We start from the raw sequence: 12130 nt of genomic DNA, 5'->3' as shown, positions 1-12130 counted from the left end.
TGCAACTCAAATTTTGTTTACTTCTCTGTGGATCTAATTTTGCAATCCTTACACACCCAAAAACATCCATTGCAGTTAACAGGAATTTTAAGTACACAAGGATTCAGGCTCAACCTATGCACCAGGATCGCAAATGGTGGCTGTAGGAATAATTACAACTGTTGGAACAGTGCAGCTAATTTAATTGTTGTTGCAGAGCAGCTGAGGAATCAAACACTTTTTAAAAAAAATAACTACCTTGGCCCCCCCAAAAAAAAGTGTTTCATTTTTAGATACAAGGAAAAATTGTAACAAAAGACATTTCCATTCAGATCAAAAGAATGTCAACGTAGATCAAACTTTGGTCTTAAGCAGATCAACCATAAGCTTTAAAAGCAGAGCTTGGGTGATTTGCCACCAGAACACCAAAATGAAATGACTTTGTATTTCTTTTTGTTTTTTAATAGATTCTTATAGGAATCTCTCTCCTGTCCCTACAGTCTCTCCTACTACTAGCTTTTTAGACCAAGAGCAATTTTTTTCAAAAGCATCTAAGTGATTTAGACCCCAATCCCATTTTCAAAAGTAACTCAGAGCTAGACTTTTAAATGTATTTAGGCACCTAAATCTGAATGTAGGCACCTAGCGGGATTTTCAGAAGTGCCTAACTCTGACTGAAATGAAAAAGTTAAGCACCTACTGAGATTTTGAAAAGTGACTAGGTACCTATCTGCATCTTTAGGTACCTAAATACCCTTAATATTTTGGTTCTTAGGCACTTACAAATCTAAATTCCATTCACTTGGATTCCTAACTTACTTAAGCACTTCTGAAAATTTTACTCGCTCTAAATCACTTTTGAAAATGGGGGTTAAGATCTTCTGAAGAATCACCCCAAGTTTCTGGTTGCTCTGGTTTCTTAAACCTTTACTCTTTCAAAGTGTGATCAACAAAGCTGCTTTCCTTAACCAAGCAGTTAACTGAAAGATTAACTATTTACATTGTATATAAATTATGATATTGGATACTATATTCAGTGACATCAGATCACCATATAATTGAAGGTATTTTATACAGACTGCATCCTTACAAGACATTTTGGAAACTAGAAACAAGTATATGCACTTCTTTCTGTAATACCTCTCACTGCCAAAAATCCACTGTTCAAAGATATATTTTTGGTCCCAAACTAATATAATTTAAGTCTGAAAATGCAAACAGTATAGTCTGAATGATACAAGAAAATGCTCAAGGTAATTTACACAGCAGAGATTTTCCAAAGCAAAACTACTATGAATAGGCTCTTTAAAAAGATACTATCACTAAGCCAGTTAGTTCACCCAAAAGAGAGAATTCTTAATCCTAGAACTTCTTCTTTAAACAAAAAGGTATAAAATAATAAAACATTCCCACCAGCAAACATTCGAGAGATTATTTTCTCATCTCCCTTAATGTCAATGGGAGGTAACTTACATAGGCCACATTTCCAACAAGAATTGTATTGTAAATTACAAACACAGGGAATCAGATTGCCACCTACAGGTAAATAACTCAATTTCTGAAAACAAATGCTAAAACAAGAAAAATAATTACCATCATGGCAAGCCCTCTTCAGTTTTAGTATTATTCCAAATACTTTAGAACCTTAGTTATATCTTGACTTTCCCAGATCCAGACAGTAATCACATTGCCTTGTAGTTACAGAAGAGAATTACTCCATAAACTAAGAGAACTCATGTAGACCAAACTTGACAGAAGCAATTTATAGTCATGTTTCAGTTAAACAATTTTAAATCTGCTTACCTGATACGATTGGTGCTAGCCTAAATATGTCTGATAATCTGCTGTTAACTGGTTCATAGGGAGAATCTTCAAGCAATTCATTTCCTAAAGACAACAAAAGAATTGGGTTTCTTTCATACATTATTTTGCGGATGAGGTTGTTATTTCACATGATGGCATTTTTATTCTAAAAAAAATAATTAGATTGGGTTAAAAAGAAAACTACTCGATAATATTAAAAGGTACTTCCCATTATCTGTTTATGCTAATTTCTCTCCTCAAAGGGGAGGATGAAAACATTTGAAAGAAAGAAGTTTTTCTTGCCATTAACTTCCTCCCCTCCTCCAGTATGGAATGATGTCACAAATCAGAAGAGTCAGTCTATGACATCACAAGTACTGTCTGTCTATCTTCAAGTGCCATAAGAAGAGATGGGGCGGGGGAGGGCAGAAGGAAAGGAAGAGGGTTTTTTTTTTTACCTACATCAACTCATTACTGGAAGAAGAAGGGCAGAAGTGTTTTTAACAAAAACTGGTGGGAAGGAAATTGATTTAGAATGTAGCACGTGTCCAGTGACAGTAATGTGGTCTTGTATGAAAGTTGTAACAAAAAGACATATGTTAACTCATTAAAATATTCCAACTGACAATTCATTGGCTAATGAACAGGTAATAGATGGCTTCCATAGAGCGACAGAAGGGTGGAAGCACCTTCAGAATGGATGTCTGAGACAAACTTGGCCCACAAGAAATGGAAGATCAGGCCCTAAACTTCTACTGAATTCAGCAGGCATTGGGGAGTCCTTCAGCAAATGCAAACTCCAGGAGGGGGATACATACCAACATGAAGGAAGAACCTGATTCTGTTCCCGCTAGGCTCAATGGGAGATTTGACAAGGACTTAAATAGATGTAAAGTCACCCTTATCATTTAACCACTGGCGTGCCATTTCCAACTCTCCCCTCTGCAGTCTATGCAAAGTACCATATCCTCTTTCCCACATCTGTATCCTAGAGGGCTACTGTTGGTAAATATAAGAAAAAGGAAGAAGGGGCCTTTCTAAAAACATGCAAACTCTACTTTTAACTTACACCAAGGAGCTAATGAATTAGTTGCCCACAGTGCCCCTGGGAAGTGAGAGCTAGTCAACGAGTGTTTAAACTCCTCGGGGGCAAGTCACCAATGGATTGTTTCTGGCCTGTCTGCACTTGCTAATGCCCTAATCTCTGGACTTTGGTTTCGAAAGGTCAGCTGGGTCCCCTGGAGGAAACCCTTCGTGTGGATTGCCCAACAACCGGAGACTTTTGCTGCAGCAGCAGCTGTTTCTGAGCCGATGAAAGGTCCTCAGTCTGCAGCTGGGGAGGACGCAATGTGCTGTGAATCAGGAGGTCAGACCCTCCCTTTGGTCTCCGCGGTGGTAGCGAGCTGCGGCTGCGAGGGGCTGGGGGAATCACCCTGCGTTCGGGGCGCGTAACTAGGGTGTCGGTGGTTCGCCACGTACCCTGTAAGCTTTGGTACATGCTCCAGTAAATGCGCAGGCAGTTCTTCTCCTTCTTCATGCCCCGCTTGCAGCGGCAGTGGTAGAGCGATTTCTGCTTGAGCGCCTCCATGGCGCTCTTGCACTCGTCCTTCGCCTCCAGGCCCGTCGGCCGGCTGAAGTTGCTCTCTTTGCCGGCGACGCACTGCCTCAGTGTCCTGTATTTCGTGCTGCAGCCCTGCTCCCGGAGACACTGATCGCTGGCTCGCACGCAGTCCAGACGGTCCCCGCCTGGCAGCCCGCCCATTTCGGCGGACAGGAGGACGTCTAGAGACAGAAACACGGCAAGAAGACTCTGGGTGAGACAGACCCAGCCAGTGCCAGCCCCACCAGTTCCCAGAGGCAGCAGCAGCAGCACCTCTGGCTGTCTCACTACCTGCCCCCTGGCTCTCCGTGGGTCACAGGCTCTCTTGGCCGGGGGTCCACCCAGTAAAGAAGGTAATGGGCACGGTGGGAGAGCCCCTGTTCCCTACATCAGACTCAATGAACCACCAGCCCCGTCCCTCCCTGGGTTTGACGGAGGGGCTAAATACCCGCCCTTGGTTTCCCTAAGGGGGGTGGGGGGGAAGGGCTGTGATTTCAGTGCCAGCCAGGAGTGACCCGGGAGGCTGCCCGCCGCCTGACACCGGCTCCTGTCACTCGTCACTTCGGGGAGGCGGCGGGTGGCGTCTCTCCCCCCTGGTTCCCACCTTTCCCGACGCGTCTGGTGCCTTTGTCAGGAGGAAATCACGAATGATATTCACCTCCCTTCTCCTCTCCCCCACCGCCCGTAAAACGCTTCCCTTCCCCGACACACACACACACACACACACACACACACACACACACACACACACAGAGTAAACACGTCTTGTGACAATATTTGCAGCCCAGCAGGGAGCCAGGTTCAGGTAAGCGCTGCAATCAGTCGCTCTTCCCACGGATGACCCCCCCCCCCCCCCCCGGGCTGACACCGCTAGTCGGATGAACGCCGAGGAGGAGGATGGAAAAGTTTCCCTCTAACTTATTGGAACCCAAATCTCACAAGCGGCTGCCCGGACAACACCGACACCTCCCCGCGCTTCACACGCAGCCCCGGCTAATGCACGCCAGGCGAAGCCGTCCACACGGCTGGCAACTTCCCCGCACACACCACACTGGGCAGCACTAGACACCGCATCCCCGCAACGCACGGTCCGCTTTCCCGGGGCAGAGAGAGAATGTAAACGGCCAGCAACTTACCCACTAAGGGCAAGACGAAGTAGAAGGTGGCGCGAAACATCTTGCTGGCTTCGCCTCGTTCACCCCACCGAGCTGATCTGCCGCACCGGAGAGGATCAGCATGTAGACATCCCCAAAGCGCGGCGATCCGCAGACTCTGATTCCAGATCCATTGAATTCAAAGACACCCCCCCGCGCACACACACACACACACACCCGCCCCGCTCCGCCTCGTCACCAGGAGCAGCCCCAGCGGCCGCGGCTCTGCGAAGGCGGAGGTTTCTCCGAGCTTCAGACGTCGGGTCCGAGCCACCTGGAAAGAGGAGCGTTTAGTTCAGTGCGGGAGCGAGACACTCACACCGGGGGTGTGCGTGCGTGTGCGAGACACACACACACACACACACACACACAGAGTAGGAGATTCGGCTCCCTCCTTGGGTGGGCAGCGGTTTTTTTCCTCCCAGGGAGGGACTGGAAAACGGGGGCGGGGGGGGGGGGAATCCAGGCGATTATCCCCCCCCCAGTCCCGCAGCCTGGCTCCCAGCAAAGCTCGCCCCAGACCGCACCGCAAATAAACCCGCGCTTCGCACTTACAGAGAACGCCCGGGCCGCCTCCGAGTCATGGTATCCGCACAGCTCCGGGCGGGCTGGAGCCTCTCCTCTTCAGGCTACCGCCACCCCCCCACAAGCCGCAGGCTGCGGGTGTCCGCTGCCCCCTGCCGCAGGGCGTGGTGGAGGCGGAGGGGAAGGGGACTAGGGCCGGGCTGCTCTCGGATGCGCTCACACTGGCCCCCTCTGTTGGGTGAGGCTGCGCGGGTAGCAGACGGAGCTAGCGACCCCCTCACCCTGCTCGGTACGTCACAATAGCCCGGCAGGTGCTGGCCGGCTTCAGCGCCGGGCATCGCTCGGAGGAGACGCTCCGAAAAAGTTTGGCCGGGGGGTTTCCTCGCCCTTCCCCGCCTCCTCCCCCGATGATCCAGCCACAAACGGGAACAGCTGCTCTGGACCCGAGCTCAGCGGGAGCCTATCCCGCGCTCCTGGCCGCCCGGGTTCAAAGACGGCCAGGTGCCAGACCCGCCCTGGGCCAAGGGGTTTTGTGCTGTAATCCTGGCACTGGCGGAGCTGAGCCGCCGGTCACTGGGACAATTTCCGATCAGAAGCCCCTCAGGCTGTTAATGAGTTACTGAAAAGAAGGTGGGTGTCAGTCTCTGAACCCTGGTTCCGCTTTGGTTAGAAGAAACCTTCCCCCATCCCTTGGCTGCCTCTTCCTTCGGCTTCCCACTCTGCACTCCCCCCCCCAAACAAGGGGGGGGGTGCGGAAAGATGCCTCCTACTTCTGTACCCAGACGAACCAGCTCCCCCCGCTGTCTGAAATAGAAACTTTTGGATGTCACTCCCGATTGGAGTCCGGACTTCGCTTAGTGCATTTAAGAGCAGCACACACCCTCCTCTTCCCTTCCTCAGGCTGTGGGAGGAAGCAAAAAGGACCAATGCAGCCAGCAGAAGACCCATTTAAACCAGCATCTGCTGAGATTTCAAGTACATGCTACCGCCCTAGCCCCTTCAAAAGTTAAACCGTGCAATATATTTTTCCTCACCACTGATCAGGAGGGTGGCTCCCCTTCAGTCAGCCCGGGGTGCCCTTGGGAAATGATAATTTGCCAAAAAGCAAGACCGTGCTTTAGTACGTACCTAGGAACCTCATCCTGTTCCCACATGAAATCCATGATTGTTCCTATAGCCCAGTCTTATTTTTGCAGTCTCTCGCCTTTTTTTTTTTTTTTTTTTAAAATGGAGGAATTAAATCATGGGAGACCAGAGGGACACTCAGCAGGCCCTCCATTCCATATTTCATTAAGAAATATAAAAATGTACTTTGTACTACAAAGAAGAAAAGTCTGTTTAGAGGTTAGCAAGGGGGTTAGATGTGTTTTATATTGGGGTTCTCCTACATTCAAACACAACTCAGGTCCTTAGAGAACAGAAAGTCACCCCCCCATGTCCCACTTGTATATAGTGTGCTGAGTCTGGTTACAGAAAGGTATGTAACCAAGTAATCAGCACCACTTTCAGTGAACTGTAAATCACTAGCAAACTTTATAGGTATACAGATATTTGTGTGTACACAGGTTTATTAGATGGCCCGTATATGCCACCATTTGGACAGAATTCTAGTTCAGTGTATCAATTTACACTTGGCTCCTGAATAAACAAAGCAAACATATGTCACATATTCATGACAGATGGTTCAAACAGAGAGCTATTTAGTGGTTTTCCCACAGTTGCTACTACATGGAGTTCCCCAGAAACCCAACAAAAATGTAATTAAGCTAAAATACTGCAAGCTTCCAGATTTTCTCAAGTTTTCACATACAGCAAAACCTCATTCAAGTGTTTATATTTTTCAACTTTTATAAATTTTTTGGAGTTCAGACAGAAAAACACCACCAACAAAAATAAGTGTATTTTCCTGGGTATGTTTGACAACAAGCTTTGTTTCCCATTTGGCTAAAAAATATACTTTTCTTTAAGGTGAATTTTGTTTGTTTCTTTTTATAAGAAAGTGAATCAAGCTGACCAGTTATAACCATTTTGTAGGATACGTTTTGTCATTAAGACAAGTTCAGAATCATTGTCATATATTAGGAAATACAGAAAATCTAACACAGGCAGAATTATTTCTAAATAGGAAGTTTTCCCATTTTTTTCCTTCCATCAGTCTTTCTGAACAGAAAAATCTGCATGAAAAAAGAATCATTGTTCCCTAGAAGCTCATCCATTCCTGCTGTTTATTTCATAGATTAAATCATAATCTGTGACATCACTATGCAATTTATTGTAATGTCACAAAGAATTAACACTTCAAAGGTGAGAAATACATATTAATCCAATGTGGAAAAAAATTATTAACTTCTGCATACCATACAACAGATATATTCATAAAATGTTACTGAGTGCAAATGGTCATGACATGATTTTTTCATCTGTCCTTCATATTTTAATTTATCGCTAAATCCCAGAATCCTTAAAATATTTAATGTGCACTAACTTAGTGACATTTACAGTATTATGTTCAGCAAATTATTGTTTCTAGCTTTTGAAACAGTTGTTAATTAAAACAGTGAAGCAAATTGGCCTTGCAAATGTTTCAGTATAAATTGGATTGGATGTTACACAATGATGAGGTTTATTCTTTTCCGTTCCAATTTTCACATTATCAAAGGGCATAATGTGTATGATGCAGCTGATATAAATACCTTATGACATAACGGGCATGATTCCCATATGACTTACACTGGCATAAATCAAGAATAACTCCAATAAAGGGATTTACACCAGAGTAAAGTAAGTGTAAATGACAAGCAAATCAGGCTCACTATTTGCAAATCCACCACAAAAAAGTAGTAACTTGATATTATATTACTGTTATGTAGTAAATTTAACAGTGTTACTTGGTGTATATATAAGTAGTAACATAACAGAGCTCTTCTGAGCTAATGACCACTTACCTTGGATGGTGTTCTAAACCATGAAACTAAAGGCTGAAGTCCAGATCTTCAAAGGTCTTTAGGTACCTAATTCCCATTGATTTCAATGTTAGTTAAGTACCTAAATATCTTTGTGGATATGGATCGGAGTAACTTTACCACATAAGAAGAGCAATGATCCTCCAGGAAATACATTTCTGGAGTGTTTTATTACTATTTTGGAATTTATATTTGACAACATTAAAAGTCAGATCTATGATACTGACATGGTTATGAACCCCCCCCCCCCCCCAAAAAAAAAAAAAGCCAGTTAGAAATGTGTGCATTCAAAGTTCTACAAATATTCTGTTAGTACTCTTCTCTTTCATATCTTTTTGGCAAACACTGAAAAACTAGCAGCCCATGAAAGGTGAAAAAGGTTAAAATCCCATTACTTCAGACAGATTTAACAGCCCAACTCTGTTTTGAAACAAAGCCAAGGCAGAAGCCACAGGACTAAATAAAAGTTTCTTCTGAATATCTAATTGCTCCCCTTCACATAGACTCTTTAATAGGAAAGTGGATATGAGAAAATTAGTTACAAATTACAAGGACTTCTGCACTGTAACAAAAATGAAATATTTTTTTAATTCTTTCTACAACTAGAGTTCTTATTTACCATTGTTGACTTAACTCTGTCCTTAGTAAATCTCTGGGTATAACCTTTCCCTATTAAAAATGAAAAATAGTTTAAATCTAGTTGCAATCAAGCAGTGCAGATGTTATAGCATCTTTGTAGGAGAGTATTGTATTTCTGGGATAGCTGAAATCACTTGTACATTGGCCTCATGCCTCATAAGGCATTCAAGGTATGCAGCCCTACTGAAATGAAGTGCCTGTCATGTCCTCTTAGTGTTGTTTAAATATACGCTGCAACAAATAATGTTTTCAGGTGGCTTTCTTTTTCGTGATTAGGTACCAGACTGAAAACACTAGACACTGATGTCCCATTATCTACAGAACAGGAATAGCATAGGCAGTTGAAGCACAAGCCTACCCACATTTCTCTGCTAACATGCCTAAAATATTGCTCTGGAGAGATTTGCCTCCAGAAATGAGGTGGAAATTCAATCTCTGGCTTACATTCTGCTTTCAGTTATAGTGGTGACTTCAGTGGGCTTACTCCAGATTTACACTGGTGTACCAGAATCCAGTCCAATCTGTCAATTCAATAATTAGCCAGTTTCTACAGTTATTCTGTCTCTGTGGAGACTGCCAGCAATGATGCCAATTATAACGCTGGTTTTTAAGATGTGGATGGGTGTCCCCCTAGAAACAAGGCAGACCCCAAGCTCACTGTGAACGTCAGCCTCCATGATGATGGCCCTCACTGCCTCTTGGTCCTCAAGGATGGTTGATTGGTGGCAGAGCCATAAGTAGGCATTTAGTGCCAAGGGGAGCAAGCATATTTGTGTCCCTACTGTTTTTTAAAATAATTTTTCCGCACTGAGGTGACATGTGGAGGACGGGGCATGTGGGGTCACATGACCCCTCAGATATTTGGTTGTGTCCCCCTCCAACCCAGACAAGCTGGGTGGCCTGCTGAGGTGAGTCAGGGATGGAGGTGGTGCTCCCTCCCCAAATCCTGCCATGCGGAGCTGGCCTGATGGAGCTCCATTGTGCGGGGCTTTACATGTCACCTTTGTTTCCATCCCATTTTTCCTCCACACAGTTTTGCATCCTGGATGGCTGCCCTGCTCACCTCACCCTGGTTATGGCTCTGAGTGTTGGCATTGATGTTGGTACTTCACTTTTGAATAACTTTTTTTTTTTAAGCTATCTATGTCTGTGGTGGCTGGTATCATTTTATCAAGTGTTTATAACAAAATGCAGCTTTTCATTCAGTTTGTTAATTTCCAAATCTATGTGAATTAAAAAATAAATTTCATCCAAGACCTACACTTCATAGATGTTTTCTATTTTCATCAAAAGGATATTTTTTCCTTTTCTATAACAATAGAAAATAAAGGTCACTAAGATAAAATGTAGTGATGATAAGAGGACTATTTGACACACTAAGTCCGCTGTAAAAGGGAAGCTTCAGAAAACTTTCTTTCAAAGTGAGTTTAGGCAAACAGACCCTTCAACATATACTAGCATTCCAGTGTTCAGGATAGACTCGCCTTATTGCATGAAGCTGGATGCACTCAGGAGGCTAGAGATATAAAAAAAACATTCTATGGTGAGGGCCGAATGACATTTTCAAATGGGATCCCCAGGCCAGTGCTACAAACATAAAAGGCATATTCTGGATTTATTCCATGCAGAATCCTAATGGCTTTCCTTCTGTATCCCCATCCGTTTGTAAGTGAAGGGTCATTCTACACCAAACACTTTAAAAAGGAATCACCTGAAAAATTAAGCTGACTTAAATACTAGTCAATTTTGCTTTACAACCAGCTTCCATGTGCAAAAGCTACAGTGCTGGAGTGCTGTGTCGATTGCTATTGCTGGCAGCAGTCCAAGATGACAATGGAATGGTAAATTGACATGGGGGCTGAATTAATACATTGACTGGGCTGCATCCAGCCTGCAGGCCATACGTTTGTCATCCCTGCCATAGACTCTCTTCATGGAGTGAACCTGAATGAAAATACTGAAGTCAAAGCCATTGAGCCAGAAGAAATATTCATTTTATTACGTGTGGATCTGATGGAGTTCCTGAATGAAAATATGTTGATGTTGAGAAAAACAACAATGCCATGAATGTCTTCTAAATGTAATTCTTTTGGGAAGGAACAGGTGGAGTGATTCTGTGGCTGAACAGAGTGACAGAGCAAGAGACTAATAGGAAAGAGTCCAGAAAACAGTACTTTTAAGGGCTCTTTTCTTCCAACAGTATGAAAGAAACAGAGAAGAAGAGACAAGATACAGAAATCATTAAGGGACGGGGGGAGGGGGGGGGGGAGTTTTGTTTGCTTTACTTGTTCTGAATTTACCTTCATTCCATGAAGTCAATACAAGCAGTTGCTTGAATAAGTCATAAAGATTTGGCCCAAGGCATTTAACCTCTGTAAAGGTCAGATTAAGTAACAATGCTGTCCATCCTTCCAACAACAAAAACCTGCACAATCCCCAAAAATCAATTTTGAGGAGTTTAGGAAGCCTTGAATGGGCTTTTGTGGCCCTGAAACAAGATGGAGTTTTTACTGAACCTGTCATTTAAGTGGGTTTAGTGCTTTCAACAAGTGTCAGAGGAAAAAAAGGGGCACAAAGACAGGAAGACTGATTCAAATTATTAACATTACATGCCATTCCACCACAGAAATGTCAGAAAATATGAGAGGAGAAGATTAAGCTTCAGGATCCTCCATTTAAATTTTTTTTCCCCCCTCCATAGGCTTTAATCAAGCCTGCACTCTTTATGAATTCACAGAATTTTAAGTGAGCTTGTTCACCTAATAGTTTTTCCAAACAAAACTGCCAGCTACAGTAATCAGAAATGTTATGTTTTAAATATTATCTGGCCAGCTAGATAATAAAGTTGCTGTGTTCTTCAGTGATCTTATACATGACAGAATAGACCCCATCAATATGCATCAGCTGGTTTTGAATTTCAATAGGAGAATGGATAACAATACTGAAACACTGCACCAGAATTCAAAAATATGGAATAAAAATCAGAATATAAAGCTACTGCTATCCATTTACCTTCAGAGAGAAATTAAAAATGGGAAAATATTCTAGCCACTTACCAAGTCGTGTGTTAAATACATGCTTTATTTTATTTTTGCTTAGAATTCTACTATATACAGTTCCTGAATATGTAGGCAAAAAGGTATGTTTTAGACAAACTGAATCTGCCTATACCATTCTAGTGTTTCTTATTATCTCAAAGGTGGACTGATAGAGCCCCCTAGTTGCTACTGAAAGTAATTCATGCTCCTATGATAAAATACATGAAAGTGAATAATGCGAACGGTAAATTGCTGTAAAGCAGTTAAAAACATACAAGAGGAACAATATTGGTGATGACATGTTAAATACTAGTTCATATGTACATGAAACTTACAGGCAAAAGAATCAACGTATTTGCCTCATATAAAGAAAACATTTGAGCAGTTATAGCTGGATATCTCCTAAATTGCAAATTTGAGACTTTATTC

At 43.3% G+C, this 12130-nt stretch overlaps 1 protein-coding gene across 2 annotated transcripts in view; it reads right to left on the bottom strand.

Moving 5' to 3' along the window:
- GFRA1 (GDNF family receptor alpha 1) overlaps window positions 1-4620 on the bottom strand; it is a 184488-nt gene extending 179868 nt beyond the window's left edge. For both annotated transcript variants that reach the window (XM_067537183.1, XM_067537184.1), the window contains exons 1-3: window positions 4519-4620; window positions 3262-3564; window positions 1783-1866 (exon numbers count right to left, since the gene is read on the bottom strand). In XM_067537183.1, the coding sequence (XP_067393284.1) occupies window positions 1783-1866; window positions 3262-3564; window positions 4519-4558 (427 nt within the window). In that variant the 5' untranslated portion in view covers window positions 4559-4620. The remainder of the gene's footprint in view (window positions 1-1782; window positions 1867-3261; window positions 3565-4518) is intronic.
- Between the last annotated feature and the right edge of the window lie 7510 nt (window positions 4621-12130).

This window comes from Emydura macquarii, unplaced genomic scaffold, assembly GCF_026122565.2.
Source record: "Emydura macquarii macquarii isolate MOO-44397 ecotype Brisbane River unplaced genomic scaffold, CSIRO-AGI_Emac_v2 contig_3692, whole genome shotgun sequence".
In the NCBI taxonomy this organism is placed as follows: Eukaryota; Metazoa; Chordata; order Testudines; family Chelidae; genus Emydura; species Emydura macquarii.
This window is presented reverse-complemented; position numbering and strand designations above follow the sequence as displayed.